Raw genomic sequence first — 18,658 nt, 5'->3', positions numbered from 1 at the left:
CCATCAGGGCAATAATTAAGAAGTTATAATCAACTAAAAATGTTACGAATCTGACAGGAAGAGGACGTGCATCTATATTGCCTTAATGTTTTTTTTTTCAATAACCATGCGTAAACAATATTCTCTCAAAAATACAAACATGTACATGTTGCTCACATATTCTGGTAGCCCTGTTTGTGCTAAATAGAGTTTAATTTCACCTTTGCCGTTAATGTTTATAAGCAACTGAAAAAAGCACAAATATTAGGACATGTCAAAACATCTCAAGGACCCTAAAAACACCTTAGACCCCAGAGGGTTAAAGGGAAAGTTCACCCAAAAATGAAACTTCTGTCAGTAATTACTAGGGGTGCCATGGTACATAAAAAAAACATCCAAACCGTTCGGTTTGCTTGTCTCGGTTTGGAGCGTGTGTGCGTCTCACGGTGCGACGCATGCGCAATGTAGCTTTGTGCCCGTATGTGACATCAGACGTGTTTCCTTTTCATGCGAAATAAGACGTGTGTGCAATGTGTTGAACCAGTGCTGCACAGAACGAATAACAGAGCGGTGAATAACATCAAACTACCGTGAGAGCCACGGCTCCGTATGCCTTTCAGTCACTCTTGCGGTACTTTGATGTCATTACCGATCGCTCTGTGCAGCGCCAGTACAAGTTAGTAAACAAGCTAGTAAAAGTGGAGTATGGAGTGCTGCAGGTCACGTCACATGTAGTAATGGCAAGTGGGAGAGATGAGGGAGTTGGAGGCCTTATCTATGGTTGGAGGATGCGCCAGCGTTTTATAAGTCCGGTGTGTGGGAACATTTTGGATTTCATGTTATGATATTTAAATATAACGCTACAGTGGCACTTTAAGTTTAGATAAGAACTCCAGTCATATGTTTCCAAGTACTGCACTTTAATTTCAAGTGAAAAAAGTACCCTGCCTCTCAGGGATTAGAAGGATTGTTGATACTGTTTTGTTTCATTTTATAATTATGGCCTTTGCTATTGCTATAGGCTTATTATGCAATTGTGTTTCATGTATTTTGACTTATTTAAAAGACAGTTTTAAGAGTTCCTCTCTTTTTCTTTTAAAAGATACCATTTTTTGTAATTAAAATTTGTCCGTGCTAAAAATGCACATAAGTTCTTGTCGAGATAGTGATACACATTCTCCGTTTTTTGCCAAATAAACTAAAAGCATGTCATCAATGTCATCTCTAGCTGTATCAAAATCTCACCTAGCTTTCCTCGGAGATGGTCCCAATAATGTGCTTAAAATTAAGGCAAATTCAGTTTTTGAAAGATTGCATGATATAAATTTTTTTTAAATACTGTATCCTAAATTGTGGATAATTGAGCTATACAGTATATCATATGCTGAAGTAAATTTCTGGATTGTGTTGAGGCAAAAATTCAATTAACAGACATCACTTCGTAAGAGACACACTGAGTCAAATTAATAAAAGGAAAAAGGTTTATTATTCTTGCAAGAACAATAAGGCTCAGCCACCAACACAGATACTGCAAAGTGAAGACGCCCAGAACACAGGCCGGGGTGAAGTCTAAATAGCTCTCCCCCAAATTTACTGCAAGCCAAGCCTTCTCTGTAAATTTCCACAAAGCCATAGGATTCAGGATGTCAGGTTAGATTTACTAACCCCCTCTATCCCCCCCAGTCTAAGATGACCTCTGACCCGGCCGGTCCTCTGGTGCCTAGCTCCACTCTTGATAAGGGAAAACAAATCACTTCCTTCAGGCCATAAGACATTCCTCTGTGGTTACATATGTCACGTTGTGGGTTTTGTTTTGCTTTGTGTATCACGTGTTTCCTTGTTTGTCATGTGATCCTACCATGTGTCTTGTCTTTTGTTATGATGTTGCTCAGTGTCCACAGGTGTTTCTTATTTACCACACCCCCTTGTTAGCTTGATTAGCTTGTTTGTCTGTGTATTTATACCCCTGTGTTTCAGTTGTTGGTTGTCGGTTGTTGTCTAAATGTCACTCGGTTCCTGCCTGTTTCTCGGCCCTGTTCTGAGGTCCCTGGATTGTCTGTTAGTGGGATTAATAAATGCTTGCGATTGGATTTGCTTTCTGTCTCGTTCCTGACCCGATGTGACAGAACAACCGACCGCAAATGAATCCAGCAGCACAAATCCGGGAGTTTGCTGGTCAGATCGCGGCCTTGGCCCTGAATAGTTGTGATTTGTTCCAGTATACCTGGGGGTTTGTTCCTCTCGCTGCCTCCTGCTCTCTCGGTGATGAGGCTATTAAGCTGTGTTACCAGCTAGGGGCTAAGGAGGTCAACCCGAGGGAGCTCCCCAATCTCTCGGGTCTGAACTGGAGAGAGGCGATCTCCGTTTGTGAAGAGTTTCATTCCAAAGCTCACCGTCAGCCCTGCCGAGCCTGCGCTCACCGTCAGCCCCCGTCAGCCCTGCCGAGCCTGCGCTCACCGTCAGCCCTGCCGAGCCCGAGCTTTCAACGCTGGTTCCGTCCAGCTCTCCAGAGATTGAATGCTCTTCACCGCTGGTTCCGTCCAGCTCTCCAGAGATTGAATGCTCTTCACCGCTGGTTCCGTCCAGCTCTCCAGAGTCTGAATGCTCTTCGCCGCTGGTCCCGTCCAGCTCTCCAGAGATTGAATGCTCTTCACCGCTGGTTCCGTCCAGCTCTCCAGAGATTGAATGCTCTTCACCGCTGGTTCCGTCCAGCTCTCCAGAGACTGAATGCTCTTCACTGCTGGTTCCGTCCAGCCCTCCAGAGACTCTATGCTCTTCACTGCTGGTTCCGTCCAGCTCGCCAGAGACTGTAGGCTCTTCACTGCTGGTTCCGTCCAGCCCTCCAGAGACCGTATGCTCTTCACTGCTGGTTCCGTCCAGCTCTCCAGAGACTGTAGGCTCTTCACTGCTGGTTCTGTCCAGCCCTCCAGAGACTCTATGCTCTTCACTGCTGGTTCCGTCCAGCTCGCCAGAGACTGTAGGCTCTTCACTGCTGGTTCCGTCCAGCCCTCCAGAGACTGTATGCTCTTCACTGCTGGTTCCGTCCAGCTCTCCAGAGACTGTAGGCTCTTCACTGCTGGTTCCGTCCAGCCCTCCAGAGACGGTAGGCTCTTCACTGCTGGCTCCGTCCAGCTCTCCAGAGACTGTATGCTCTTTACTGCTGGTTCCGTCCAGCCCTCCAGAGACCGTCCAGCCCGTCCAGCCAGAGACCGTCCAGCCCGTCCAGCCAGAGACCGTCCAGCCCGTCCAGCCAGAGACCGTCCAGCCCGTCCAGCCAGAGACCGTCCAGCCCGTCCAGCCAGAAACCGTCCAGACCGTCCAGCCAGAGACCGGCCAGACCGTCCAGCCAGAGACCGTCCAGCCCGTCCAGCCAGAAACCGTCCAGACCGTCCAGCCAGAGACCGGCCAGACCGTCCAGCCAGAGACCGTCCAGACCGTCCAGCCCGAGACCATCCACTCCCCATCTGCCCTTCACCCGGGGACTCAACCCAAATATTTTTTGGGGGGGGGCCCAGTGTCCCAGCCACGGCCGCCTGAAGGGCTCTCACTGCCGTGGCCGCCCGAAGGGCTCTCACCGCCGTGGTCGCCCGAGGGGAATTCACCGCCGTGGTCGCCCGAGGGGTCTTCACCGCCGTGGCCGCCCGAGGGGTCTTCACCGCCGTGGCCGCCCGAGGGGTCTTCACCGCCGTGGCCGCCCGAGGGGTCTTCACCGCCCTGGCCTTCGCCTGGTCCTGCTCCGCCCTGGCCTTCGCCTGGTCCTGCTCCGCCCTGGCCTTCGCCTGGTCCTGCTCCGCCCTGGCCGTCGCCTGGTCCTGCTCCGCCCTGGCCTTCGCCTGGTCCTGCTCCGCCCTGGCCTTCGCCTGGTCCTGCTCCGCCCTGGCCTTCGCCTGGTCCTGCTCCGCCCTGGCCTTCGCCTGGTCCTGCTCCGCCCTGGCCTTCGCCTGGTCGTCTGCTCCAAGTCTGGTCCTGTTCCCCTGCACAGACTTGGCCCTCCTTCCCTCCCCCAGGACCACCTCCGCGTCACCACCCTCCTGAACTTGTGTTTTGGGTTTTGTTTTGGGTGTTACACTAGGGGCGTCGGGAGCCGCCCATAGGGGGGAGGCTATGTCACGTTGTGGGTTTTGTTTTGCTTTGTGTATCACGTGTTTCCTTGTTTGTCATGTGATCCTACCATGTGTCTTGTCTTTTGTTATGATGTTGCTCAGTGTCCACAGGTGTTTCTTATTTACCACACCCCCTTGTTAGCTTGATTAGCTTGTTTGTCTGTGTATTTATACCCCTGTGTTTCAGTTGTTGGTTGTCGGTTGTTGTCTAAATGTCACTCGGTTCCTGCCTGTTTCTCGGCCCTGTTCTGAGGTCCCTGGATTGTCTGTTAGTGGGATTAATAAATGCTTGCGATTGGATTTGCTTTCTGTCTCGTTCCTGACCCGATGTGACAACATATAGGAGGTGAACAGATAATATAGAAATAAGAAAACATAAGATGCAATAATCATATGTAATACATGTAAGGTTAAAATTTTCCCCAACAATTGTTAAAGATTAAAAGAAAAAAATAACAAGAACCGCACAGAAACCGAAAACAGTGACCCTAAAACCGTGATACCGAACCGTGGGTTTTGTGAACCGTGCCACCCGTAGTAATTAGGGCTGAACGATTAATTGCATTTGCGATAAAATCGCGATATGATGAAACGCGATTTTGTAATCGCAAGAGCTGCGATTACACTGGTCACGTGACACGCGGGAGCAGTCTGCAAGATCAAGCATCAATTTGCCATGCTACGCGGTCTGGCGTTCAGAAAAGAACAGTTTATTTTTAATGTATGTGATATTGTGTTATTTATTCTCTCCCCAACAATCCTGGATTGATTCAGAGAATTTCAGAATCGAGTCCGAGCTTAGTTTTTAAACACAGATGTGTGATGACGCTGCGTGTGCTTCAGAAACGAACCGTGTTCTGCTTGCTTCTATGGGTTTTGCCGCTTTGCTTGATGTTATACTCTTGCAGTGCGCTTTCTCTCCCGCTGGAATTTTCCTTACAAATGCTTCACAGAGACATTATTTATGTCTTTTGGAATGCAGTTGGCTTATATATTAAAACTATGAAAATCACTGAGAAAGCTGCTTTCATTTTAAAATACTAACGCGCGCTTTGTGAAGAGTGCTCGTGCATGCGGCCGTGAGCGACTCATTGGTTAAATGTGCATGCTTTTATGACGCGAAATTAATGTAAACACGGTCAGTTATTAAACCAACAGGACAAACCACATTTACAATTTCAAGAGATATGTGCATTAGTGTGAATGCAGCTTATCATATCTAAACTTAGGGAGAAAATCACTCCAGCTCTTGAATGATAAACGTTCAGACAGCCTACTTTTAAATACTGAGACCACTCTTTCTTTATTGCTTGTAATGCTTTTTTGTTTCTCTTTATTTACTAGCTTTTATATTTTGAAGATATATTATTTAATAAAGCCTATTTAAAATTCTTAACATTGGTTTAATTAAATGTGTTTTTAAGTAGGCCTATGTGTTTTTACACATATAATTAAATATTTTAAGTGTTATTAAGATTAATTAATAAAAAAAGTAGATCGGATCATGAGCTGCCTAAAGATTCCCATCCCTACTGTACAATCTGTACAATGATTTATTGCTTGTCTTTGTTGACTAATACAGAAGGTAAAGAACTTTTATTTAATCGCATATTAAATCGCAATCGCAATATTGGTTTAAAAAAATCGCAATTAGATTATTTTCCATAATCGTTCAGCCCTAGTAGTAATTACTCAACTTCATGTTTTTCCAACCTCACAATGTTTTTACTAACCTTTCTGGGCTGGCAGGTTTCAATTACAATAGAAGCCTATGGAGGAGTAAGATAGCTCTCAGATTTAGGAGATGTAACAAACTCTGCAGATAAAAAAAAATAACACGCATCTGCTTGATTTGGGTAGTGCTAGATCCTATATGCTACCTGTCTGTGAATTACATAATAAACTAAAAGAAAGTTTATATATCATATTTTCTGGATAGTTCACTTTATTTTTTATTTTTTTTTATAATACACTATACTTTTCCCAAATGGAATAATTAAAAACAAGTTTAAATGGGTAAATCTTCTATGAATATTTTTAATTATTCATTTCTTTCTTGATATACCCCAGTTCTAGTTAAAAACAGACTGCTTATTCTGTGTATTTCGAGCACTTTTTGTGGGAAATCACATTTATTTTGTCTATAAAAAGTGTGCTTTCACTTTAATTGAGTGTGAGCAGTGCAGCTCCCGGTGTGAATGCACTCATTTGTTAATACGTTGCTCACACTTGCGGTGGAAAACTGCATGACAGATCAGATAAATACCTTATGCAAGTGCAGGTAGACAAACACCGACATGTCAAATTTGAACTCTCACATTCTCCAAAAATGGTCACATAAGTCGACCATTTTGGTTGCAGTCTGGAGACTTGCAATTTATTTTCAAACTTTAACATTTGTACATTTTATGTATAAACTAAAATATGGCCTATATACTGATTGAAAATGTTCAGATTTTTTATTTGTTTGATACATTACAATAGCAGTACAATAATAAAGAACATAAATAACTTAAAGGAGACCTTTTATGCCAGGGCTCTACACTGCAACTATTTCGGTCGCATTCTCAACTGAAAATAACTATGAAAACGGGGGCTTAGGGCAAATGAGGGCTTGGAGCCAGAGGGCCGTAAGTGGCATTTTGCGTGAATATGAGTTTTTTATATCAAAATAAAGGTCTCGATGAGCTCTATCCAATGGTGCCAAAATAGCTATCTGAGATCAAACTGTATTGAATAAAGCAACAAAAAGACGTATCTGTTCGTATTTTACATATTTTTTTTATTTAAAAATGTTTTAGAAGATGTTCATTGTGTTAATATGCCATAATTTTTTTACTTAAATACTCATTCATGTAAGTATGCCTGTGGTAGCAATGTTTGTGGTTTAAGGTTAATAATACAGGTGATTGAAATGTGGTCAAAATTTTGTTTTGTCTCTCCTGGAAAGTTTGTTAAAAGCCACTTACGGCCATCTGGCTCCAATCCCTCAGTTCGGCAATATCACAAACTTGCAAATGTGTGATAGTGATCTTGTACAAAAGTCCAATAAACAGGTTGATGTAAAGTGACTTAACATTTTAGCCACAATACTCTCTGTTTTTGCTCTATTTCGTGAAAATAGTTTCAAACAAATCCACATCAGAACTGTTGTGCATCTCCAAGCAAGTCAATCTTAAATGTTCCTTTAAATGTTTTTTTCAGCTGGCAGGAGGTGCAGTGATGGCTGTGGGCACCTGGACGATAGTTGAGAAGAGCGATTACATCAGTCTGCTGTCCTCAAAAATTTATGCTGTCTCTGCCTATATACTCATCATGGCCGGGGTGATTGTCATGGTAACTGGGGTTTTAGGCTGCTGTGCCACCTTCAAGGAGCAACGACGCCTTCTGAGAGTGGTGAGGAATATGGATAATGTTTACTTGCTCTAGAGAACTGTTGATGGTTTTTTACATTTTCTTATACTGCATGTTTCTCGACATAAACAGTAATGCTTGACTGCACATCAGATCAGTTTAGTGAGTTTTATCAGGTTTGGAGCTAAACCAGGGCTCAACTTAAAGGATTTTTTTCTACTGGCCCGGTCACAAAAAAGTAATAAATAAATAAAATAGGCCTAGTTATTTATTTTAGTTGATTTTGATCCATGTTACCTTAATAAATAGCCTAAGCATTTACATTTTAAAGTCCCTGTAAAGGCAATTCTAAAAAAAAAATTCTAAACACATTATAAATGTTAGAAATGGATTGCTAATACACATTATAAAGACTGAACTGTGAAGTACTGAATTGTGGAGTTAGGCCGTTAAACAGTTTTTCAACATTGCTGTGTTCAGGATTTTTTAGGCAGGCAAAAACCTCTACTGTTGATGACGCACTGGAGCCACTGAGGCTGGCCCGTCCACAATATAATTAGAGCACATTCCCATCAGTTCGACGCTATTAAATTCTCGAAAGGGAACCCCAAACTACGGCAGAAATACACAGAGCTCAAATGTGACACGTGCTGCAGCATCTCCACAGCAGTGCACGTCCATTGTAAACCTGACGCTGCACAGGCCACGGACGGCGCTCTGCTCATCTCTCTATTTTTACACCGATTGATTCTTGCTGGTTCCATAATGAGACTGGCGTGGCCAGAAACATTTTGGGTGCTGCGGCATATTAAATATATTATAAATAGTGTTTCCACGTGAGAAATACAATGTATGGTGAGAGGGCGTGACAAAAGACTGTAATTAGTAACTGTCACGTGACAAGTGAGAACCATGACTGCACTGTAGCAGTTACTGTACACTGTTTAACCTGCAAGATAGCTAGCCTGTTAAAAACACCAAGCTTACATTAGCTACTATTCCCCACCAATATACTGTACAAGCACAAGAGAAAAAGTATTTTGTACTTACATTTAGTACCCTTGGAAGTCAAGTTGATTGGAGATGACATAGTTGGTAGTGTTGTTATAACCAGTCAACTGAACTAACAATATTTTCACAAAACTGACAAAACCATGTCAAACTGTCAAAATCCATCAACATTCCGTGCATGAGCTACTTTCTGAAATTCTAACTGTATGCTGTCCTCCCTAGACCCCGAAGCCATTTGTTTTCACCTGTGCTTGACGATTATTGACACAAATGTCACGCAATAATGATACATTATAAAGGAATGCAGTGTTAATAAAAAATAAATACTTAATAAAAAAAAATAGATGCCTACTTAAAAAAAAAGTTTTAACTTTTGCTTTACTCTTTTACTAACTCTTTGAAACTTCTTAAAACAAACCATCTCAAAATATATATATATAAATATATTATTTGCTAAAATAATGAGAAAACTGAGAAATCAGAAACAAAATAAGAGCAAGGGTTCAATAATGAGAATTATTGTTGAAAACTGTAAAAATATTATTATTTCTCAACTGTCTTAATACAGTGTAACTGTCCTCAAAATCTTTTTTATTATTATTATTGTAACAGACTTTTTTGGATTGTAAATGACATAATCCAACAAAGTATGTTACTATAATACCGGTACTGATGTACTAGCGCTCGTTGTATGTGTGAATGCAATAGGCATGGGCGGTATCAAAATTTTCATACCGTCAAACCTCCTCCCTATTTTACCGCGGTATACGGTATTACCGCGTGACAAATTAAAAATTACGAGATAAGGCTCAGGCGGCATCACACATGATGACATGTTCAACCAGAGAGTGTCGGTTTCAATAATGCATCTAAAAGCTGTCAATCAACTATTAGAAAACAGGAGATACACATTGTCTCACACCAGAGAATGTGAGCAGAGTGGTGATATTTCCTCTAGAGAGGGGAGCGCATTTCTGAAGATCACGCGCCACGAGCTCTCGACGCGAGCCGAGTGGAGCCGAGATAAAATTATTTATTAATAAACTAGAGTTTTCTATGTCAGTTGCTGCAAAGATAAAGATTGCATTGACGATGCAAACTGGCATCTTCATGGTATGAAAACACGAATAAAGAGTAGCCTAATGCACACTTCATATGAATAAGCCTATAGCAGAGAGCAGCCCATTTCTTTTAGCTTGTAATTGTTTTGTTTAAAAGTATAGACATTTCAAGCTTACATATATATATACACACTTCTCAGATCATTAAGACATCTTATATGCCGAGTTTCAGTTCATGTATGAATCGCGCTCCAGTCACGCGTCGGCGCGTGTCCTGATTACTATATTTGCTTTTTATTTATTAGCCTAATCCAGGCAATTCGTTGATGAAAAAAATAAATAAATAAATGAAGATGCAATTTATTCAAAACGAAATTCGTTTTAAAGAAAGGCTTTGTACAAAACAAAACGTAATAAGTGGTCATAATCATGTCTGACTGACCCAACGTGTTTTCTATGTCAATTGCTGCAAAGATAAAGATTGCATGCAAACTCGCATCTTCGCGGTAGTGAACGCGAATAAAGAGTAATGCACACTACATATGAATTAGCCTAAACATAAGCAGAGAGCAGACAATTTCTTTTAGATTGTTAAAGAAGACATTTCAAGCTTACTATATATATACACACTTCTCAGATCTTGTTTCTTTTATGCGAGGTTCAGTTCATGTATGAGTCGCGCTCCAGTCATGCGCCGGCGCGTGTCCTGATCACTATATTTGCTTATTATTAATTAATCCAGGCAATTCGTTGATGAAAAAAAATTAAATGAAGATGCAATTTATTCAAAACGAAATTCGTTTTAAAGAAAGGATTTCTACAAAACAAAATGTAATAAGTGGTCATAATCATGTCTGACTGACCCATTCCAAATGTTTTCCGATATTGCGCATTTTATGATCTTATCTTAGTCATCTCATGAAGTTCCCTTTTCATAAAATCAACATACATAGAAAAACATCATATTATTAAAAAAATATGAAAGGAATACGTTTTTTTTTTTTTTTCAAACCTAGCTTATATTTAAGCGTCACACGGTCCGTCCCGCTGTAGACTACATGCATGTGGCGTGCATGTGGTGGTGGGGCGCAATTTTCAAATAATAATCGAATAATACCAGGCAATCTTTAAATATTATTTTTGCTTGAAATGCCCATCCCTGCCAAACTGCAGAAGTCGTGTTCTTCTTCGAGACCAAGTCACTCGGTGCGCAACTTGCAATCTTTGCCCTCTCTCCCCCACTCTCTAGTCACCACACTGTCACGTCATGAGAACCAGATATAAGCATTTTAGCCATTAAATAAATTGTATTTAAAACATTGCACTTATATAGGAGACAAGGATTCCTTGTCTCCTATTTAAGTGCATTGTTTTTTTTTCTGACGGTGTGACGATATTGAAAATGATACCGTTGCTATTTTTAGATCCCGCGGTATACGATATTACCGTAATACCGCCCAAGCCTAGTATGCAAGTGTATTTTTCCCCTCGGGGCTTGCCGTAGATGGGTCCTGCGCACTTAGTACGGTCGCGAGTTTTTGGAGTTAGTGATCTGATGTGTGAAATAATAAAGAGGAGAAGAGTTCAAACTGATGTGTTTATTATTTATTCAAACTGCCAAAAAGGTATGTGATATTATAAGTGACATAATCCAACAAAGATTATGTTAGATAAATCATGTAGGTTCCAGTTCAAAGCTGGTGCGTTAGTGTAATGTTAACTTCTCTCTACCAATCAGATGCTCCGGTGAGTGAAATACATGAAGCGAATGGTGATTATTCAAACATGAAATGGGAAGGTTTAACCGGGTTTAAGGGTTTAACCTAACTATCACTCTGGGTTTGACTTGCTGGCAAAACCGAATCTCTTCTTTGTCGTGCATTAAAAATAAAAGTTCCAAATGTACAGTTTGTGTTCCTGCGGTAGGTTAGGTATGCAATTTTTTGGCTGGGACACATGCCGCATTTTTCAATATTGAGGGGGACACGTTCCTCGGTTCCTACGCCAGTGCTTATAAGAACGGTTGCACAAAACACCTAAAGTGAAGATTTAGAACTAGCCTTAGCTATAGTGCTAGGCGGATTCAATAGCCACTGTAACGTTAGTGAATAATGTCCCTGCTGCTGTCTAAGAATGCACACTTGTCAAACTTCACGGAGTAACATTGTGCAGATATTTATGACATGTACAGTAATCGCTGTTCAACTTTATAGTTAAGCCGAGACACTACGGATGAATAGGGTAAAATTTTTAACTAGCATATATCACCATGAAACTTTCCCAGTTGATTACTTGCATTAAGATGATAAAAAGAAAATATATCACAAGTTTTCTTTAATTTTATGTTTAAATATGCAAATTAGGCAATATATAATTTAATATGTGCCAATTTGCATATATTTAAAAAAAACTAAATCTGAGTATTGAATAAAGCCAGGTTAAAATGTTTTTTTCATTGTGTTCACATATTAGATGGGAAAAAAATTACAGAGGGATTTATGGATATCTACTTTTGTTATCCTGTAAATCAGAATATAATTATTTTCGCCATGTTTTTTTGGAATAAAATGTTATACATATCAGGCTACAAATAATATATTTACAAATCCCTCTGTTAATGTCTTCATAAAATAACTAGATCTACTGAAGTGGAGATTTCTACAGACGAAGTGTAGTAAAATAAAGACCTAAATGTATGTTTCGGATTTTTTTTTATTTTTATTTTTTTACCACAATTCTGAAAGGACCTGAAGACAAAAACCCTAAAATCTCAAAATTGACCAGTAAAAAAAAAAAAAAAAAAAACTATGTTTTTGCCTGCCGTCACCGTGTCTTGCCTTATAGTTATGTTTTCAGTATTATTTCGGACAAAGTTTTGCACACTTCAATGTACACTTAAGCATGCGTTGTATGTGGAAACGGGGTCGTTACTGCAGTAATATCACGTTCAGTGCTATAAGTCTCACCGTTCCAGAATATTTAATTCATAACATCAATCTTTGATTCAGGTGTTTGTGCAACCGGAAAGTATGTGAAGTGCGATCTAAATTACCTTTCGTGCTTCGTTCCGCCATTTCACCTCAACTTCAAGTGCGAGGGAAAAAAACATATAGCTTCTGTATGGAAAATGAGCAATTTTAATTGGTCGTCAATTCACTGAGTCTGTCTGCGTATCGTAGCAACGAGCACAAGACTGTGCTGTTGTGAATCCAGTGGGAAAATAGATCTCGTGTATTGTATTGTTTATATATTTTGTGTGTCTATGTGATAGAAATATTATTTGATGCAAATAATTTTAGCCGGCTCAGCCAAACTTTATCAGCTGGTGGCTCAATTTGGCTTACGAGATTATTGGCTGGCGGTGGCTGATATTCTAAATGGCGCAAATGGCGGTGCCTGGCGGCGGCTTCGGGGTCTAGTCCTCCCTTCTTGTATTATCTTTACAAAGTTTGACAGCAAGTTAAACTCCATCCATTATAATCAAAAAAGTGCAAGTTGAAGTTTTAGCATTTATTGAATCTTGATGTCACAACATTGCGATGGATCAGAATGAAACTAAAAGAAAGAAATACAATTTTCAATTAGACTCATGACTAAACATAGCTTCAAATAACACTAATAATAATATACAGATTACAGTAATACTGTTGTACGGAGCCCGGGAAGTCACCTGTGGGGGAAAAAAAACAATCCGTGGCGACAGTTTTGCAATCCGTCTCCTCAGTTTATATACTGTTCTCATGAATTCTTAAACTGTTCCCTCGGTTTAACAATTCGTGCCCACAGATTAATAAACCGTACCCACGAGTTCCTAATCCATGCTCTCAGATTTGTAAACCGTGCCCTCAGTTTTTGCAATCTGTACCCAGAAATTCATAAACCGTGCCCGCGCTTTCGCAATCCGTACTCACGGATTTGTGGCTTGTCCCGCAGAGTGTGCTGCATGATTCAACCAGGCCTCCTGTTTAGATGCGGGATGCATTGTTTTTAAAAGGACTTCACATACAAAAAAATTAAATATAACACAAACACAAAGTTATAGGGCTATAAAAATAAAACATTCATAAATTGTTTTATGATTAACATATTCCTGTCTTAAGTGAACTAATTTAAAGTTATAAACGCAAATAATAAGCCTAATAATAATAAGGCTATTATTATTACATTTAGGCTACATATTTAGATATAAGACGCTTTTATCAAAAAAAGAAACAAAGCAATTCGTCAAATGTCAGTCATAATACAAGTTAGACAATAATAATACAGGTGTCAGGAGCCAATCAGAAAGTTTTCGACTTTCCCAGGCAGAACGTACTTGACGGAGAGAGCTGAAACTGTGCATGTACTGTGGTTCCAAGGGTCATTTTAGACTTAACTGTCCCATTCGACCAGAACAAATGATGGTAAGCTCTGTCCTTGACAACACCATTGTATCCACACCCCCTCACGATTCCTATTACCCTGAAATTTCAAGAGATCTGCATATCTGTAACAGCCATTGTCGACTCTGGTTCTGCAGGGAATTTCATCTCCGGGAAGCTCTGTAAAGAACTCAACCTCCGAAAAGTCAGCACTCCCAACCCCTACTCCATCTACGCCATAACCGGTGAATTGATTAATAAAGAAAGTGTAACTGCCAAGATAACCCCCATCCAACTATGTGTTGAAAGCACACATCAAGAATTATTCGAACCTTTTGTTCTCCAGCATAGCCAAATAGACTTAATTCTAGGCCGACCATGGTTAATCCGCCATTAACCAACCATCAATTGGCAGTCTGGAGAGATCAAGTAATTGGGTTGTAAATTTTCTCTCAGCAAAATCCCACTTTCAAGTTCTTTCACTGTTCCAAGATCCCAAGTCATGTCAGTGAATTCCACTTCCATCGAAAGTCCTACAGAATACCTGTCCACGAACATTCCTTCCTGTTATTCGTCGTTCTCTGACGTTTTTAATCCTGTTACTGCTTCCAAATTGCCACCTCATCGGCCATGGTACTGCGCCATTGATCTGGTTCCTGAAGCACGAATTCCCAAGGGTAGAATCTACTCTCTGTCCATTCCTGAACAAGACTCCATGAGAAAGTACATCAAAGAAGCCTTAGACCAGGGCTACATTCGTCCTCCCACATCCCCTGCAGGCGCTAGCTTCTTTTTTGTGGCCAAGAAAGATGGAGGATTGAGACCATGTATCAAGTACAGATCCCTAAATCAAATTACTGTGAAATTCAGTTATCCTTTACCTCTCATTCCAGCAGCCATCGAACAGCTCAGAGAAGCCAAGATGTTCACCAAATTAGACTTACGTTGTGCATACAACCTGATCAGAATTAGAGAAGGAGATGAGTGGAAAACCGCTTTCATAACACCTGCAGGGCACTATGAATATCTCGTCATGCCATATGGTCTCGTAAACGCTCCTTCGGTGTTTCATGGACGAGGTCCTCAGAGACTTCCTGGGAAAATTTGTGCTGGTGTACATTGATGATATTCTGATTTACTCTAAAGATCCTGCTGAACACCAACATCATGTGTCCCTGGTACTCCAAAGACTTCGAGAATTCACCCTGTTTTGGAAGGCAGAGAAATGTACGATTCATCAGACCAATGTTGATTTTCTGGGATATTCCTCAGTGAAAGAGGAGAAGAGGAGACGTATTGTCTCGTTCCCTGTTCTCAGGGAACATAGGTTACAGTCGTAACCTGAGACGTTCCCTTTCGAAGGGAACTCAACAATACGTCGAATGACGCAATGGGGAACGAAATACCCACTCCGCCATGCTGAGGGGAGTGCATGCCGAAAAGGCAGTGACAACTGTCAGAACCAGTAATTCCAAGGAACACTGAAACCACTCACCCTATGTTACATCGGGCTGTCAGTAACAGCACTCCCTACCGGTCATAGCCCAAGCTAATGAACCCAGAAAAACCAGAACGTAATAACGTGGGTAAATCGGGGCCAGCTCAAAGGCTTTAGGACCACCACTTCAAAATAGAAGGGGTCCCTTCTAGGGAGTGTGGCTAGGGGGCCAAAGGGACCCCCAGCCAGTCACTATTCAGGAGAGCACTCCTCCTGAAATGCCCCCAGGCTGGCCTGGTAATCTGTACTAAGACACACAGTCTGGCCATAGCCTGTCCGTCCAAGACAGAGCCTCTGGAAATTGCCTAGGAAAGGCATCCAAAAACTGAAGGCCCACGAAGCTGGCAGAAACCATCGAGTTTCGGATCACAGAGACGGGTTCCTCCGGAGAGTGTGACTCAACCTCAAAACAACGGGAATCGTACACTCAATCCACGAGTTTCCACCCAGTGCTCGCTTTGAGCACTGAGGAAGTAAGAGAGGAATCAAAAACAGGAAGGTCAATGAGACCTAAGACCTGATGACCCCCTGTGTGGGGAGCTCTGAAACATGAGGGCTCATGTCAGGAAGGCCGTATATTGTGCGACCTGAAACCCCACGACCACAGCATGTGGAAGCTCATCCTTCAGGAAAGCCAAAGGCTAGAAACCTGACAGACCCACAATATGGGGCTACCTCCAAAAAGGTCTAATGAGACCTAAAACCACCAGTTGTGGGAGATAGCTTGAACAAGGGAAGTGCCTGTCGTAATGTATTGCGACAAAGACACATCTAGAGTGGGACCCAAAGTGAAGAACCGGAGTCTGAACCACATAAGAAGGGACCGAAGCATACTGCGCGTGACCCTCACCATAAGAAATGGATTTTAAAAAAGTGCACAAGACATCTCGTCAAGTGACTTACCACAATAATAGGTGACGTATGGGTTTGTGTACTTCACTCTGAATTCAGGAAGGCCTGTTGAGGCCTGTAACCTGGCGACCACAGTGTGTGGGAGCTCATGGCCAGGAAAGCCTGGTAAGGCCTGTAACCTGGCGACCACAGTATGCGGGAGCTCGTAACCTGGCAACCACAGTGTGTGGGAGCTCGTGACCAGGAAGGCCTGGTAAGGCCTGTAACCTGGCGACCACATCCGGTGGGAGCTTGTACTCAGGAAGGTCAGGGAGACCCAGCCTGGTGTACCTGAAAAACCACACCAAGTGGGAGCAACTTCCAGAAGTTAGCTCTTAAGAACTCTTAAAGTGGGACCCGAGGAAAGACCGGGGTCTGAGCCACATAAGAAGGGACCGAAGCATACCGCGCGTGACCCTCACCATAAGGAATGGATTTTAAAAAGTGCACAAGACATCTCGTCAGGTGACTTACCACAATAGTAGGTGAAGTATGGGTTTGTGTACTTCACTCTGAATTCAGGAAGGCCTGGTGAGGCCTGTAACCCAGCAAACCAGCAACCACAATATGTGGGAGCTCATAACCAGGAAGGCCTGTTGAGGCCTGTAACCTGCCGACCACAGTGTGTGGGAGCTCATGACCAGGAAGGCCTGGTAAGGCCTGTAACCTGGCGACCACATTGGGTGGGAGCTCGTACTCAGGAAGGTCAGTGAGACCCAGCCTGGTGACCACAGCCTGTGGGAGCTTACTCCACCAAGTGGAGGCTACTTCTTCCAGAAGTTAGCCAGAGAAGGGCGTCCCTGTAGCCTACTTAAGTGACAGGACGCCTCTTAAAGTGGGACCCAAGGGAAGACCGGGGTCTGACCCACATAAGAAGGGACCGAAGCATACCGCGCGTGACCCTTACCATATGAAATGGATATTAGAAAGTACACAAGACATCCCGTCATGTGATTTACCACAATAATAGGTGAAGTATGGGTTCGTGTACTTCACTCTGAATTCAGGAAGGCCGAACTTGAGGCCTGTAACCTGGCAGCCACAACAAGTGGGAACCCATAATCAGGAAGGCCTGACAAGGCCCAACACCCGATAGTCCCAATGCATGGGGAGCTCACATTCAGGAAGGCCGCTGAGGCCTGCAGCCTGACATGTGAAGACTCACCACTACAACTTAGCGACCACGAAAAGTGGGGGTTTCACATTCAGGAAGGCCTGGTGAAGCCTGCAACCTGACATGTGACAACTCATAACCAGGAAGGCCAATGAAGCCTGAAGCCTGGTGACCACAGAGTGGGAGCAAAGTGCTCAGGAAAGGTGGTGAGGCTGTAGTCTGGCTACCGCAGCATGTGGGAGCCCACATTCAGGAAGGCTGGTGAGGCCTGTAAACTGACTACCACAGTATGTGGGAACTCATAACCAGGAACTCATAACCAGGAAGGCCCCTTTGAGGCCTGTAACCTAGCGACCACAATGTGTGGGAGCTCATAACCAGGAAGGCCTGGTGAGGCCTGTAACCTGGCGACCACAGTATGTGGGAGCTCATAACCAGGAAGGCCTGGTGAGGCCTGTAACCTAGCGACCACAATGTGTGGGAGCTCATAACCAGGAAGGCCTGGTGAGGCCTGTACCCTGGCGACCACAGAAAGTGGGAGCTCATAACCAGGAAGGCCTGGTGAGGCCTGCAACCTGGCGACCACAATGTGTGGGAGCTCATAACCAGGAAGGCCTGGTGAGGCCTTTAACCTGGCGACCACAGTATGTGAGAGCTCGTATCCTGGTGACCACAGTATGTGGGAGCTCATAACCAGGAAGGCCTGGTGAAGCCTGTAACCCAGCGACCACAGCATGTGGGAGCTCATAACCAGGAAGGCCTGGTGAGGCCTGTAACCTGGCGACCACAATAAGTGGGAGCTCATAACCAGGAAGGCCTGGTGAGGCCTGTAACCTGGCGACCACAATAAGTGGGAGCTCATAACCAGGAAGGCCTGGTGAGTCCTGTAACCCGGCAACCACAGTATGTGGGAACTATAACCAGGAAGGCCCCTTTGAGGCCTGTAACGTAGCGACCACAATGTGTGGGAGCTCATAACCAGGAAGGCCTAGTGAGGCCTGTAACCTGGTGACCACAGTATGTGGGAGCTCATAACCAGGAAGGCCTGGTGAGGCCTGTAACCTGGCGACCACAGTATGTGGGAGCTCATAACCAGGAAGGCCTGGTGAGGCCTGCAACCTGGCGACCACAGTATGTGGGAGCTCATAACCAGGAAGGCCTGGTGAGGCTTGTAACCTGGCGACCACAGTATATGGGAGCTCATAACCAGGAAGGCCTGGTGAGGCCTGTAACCTGGCGACCACAATGTATGGGAGCTCATAACCAGGAAGGCCTGGTGAGGCCTT

At 43.1% G+C, this 18,658-nt stretch overlaps 1 protein-coding gene across 1 annotated transcript in view; it reads left to right on the top strand.

Moving 5' to 3' along the window:
* The window catches only part of cd151l (CD151 antigen, like), a 69,752-nt gene that overhangs the window by 27,988 nt on the left and 23,106 nt on the right, over positions 1-18,658 (top strand). Inside the window, exon 3 of the mRNA XM_039681834.2 lies at positions 7,287-7,478. Within this exon, the coding sequence (XP_039537768.2) occupies positions 7,287-7,478 (192 nt within the window). The remainder of the gene's footprint in view (positions 1-7,286; positions 7,479-18,658) is intronic.

This window comes from Pimephales promelas, chromosome 10, assembly GCF_988280905.1.
Source record: "Pimephales promelas chromosome 10, fPimPro1.hap1.1, whole genome shotgun sequence".
Lineage (NCBI taxonomy): Eukaryota > Metazoa > Chordata > Actinopteri > Cypriniformes > Leuciscidae > Pimephales > Pimephales promelas.
Note: the sequence above shows the minus strand (reverse complement) of the source record. Positions and strands in the feature narration are given on the sequence as shown.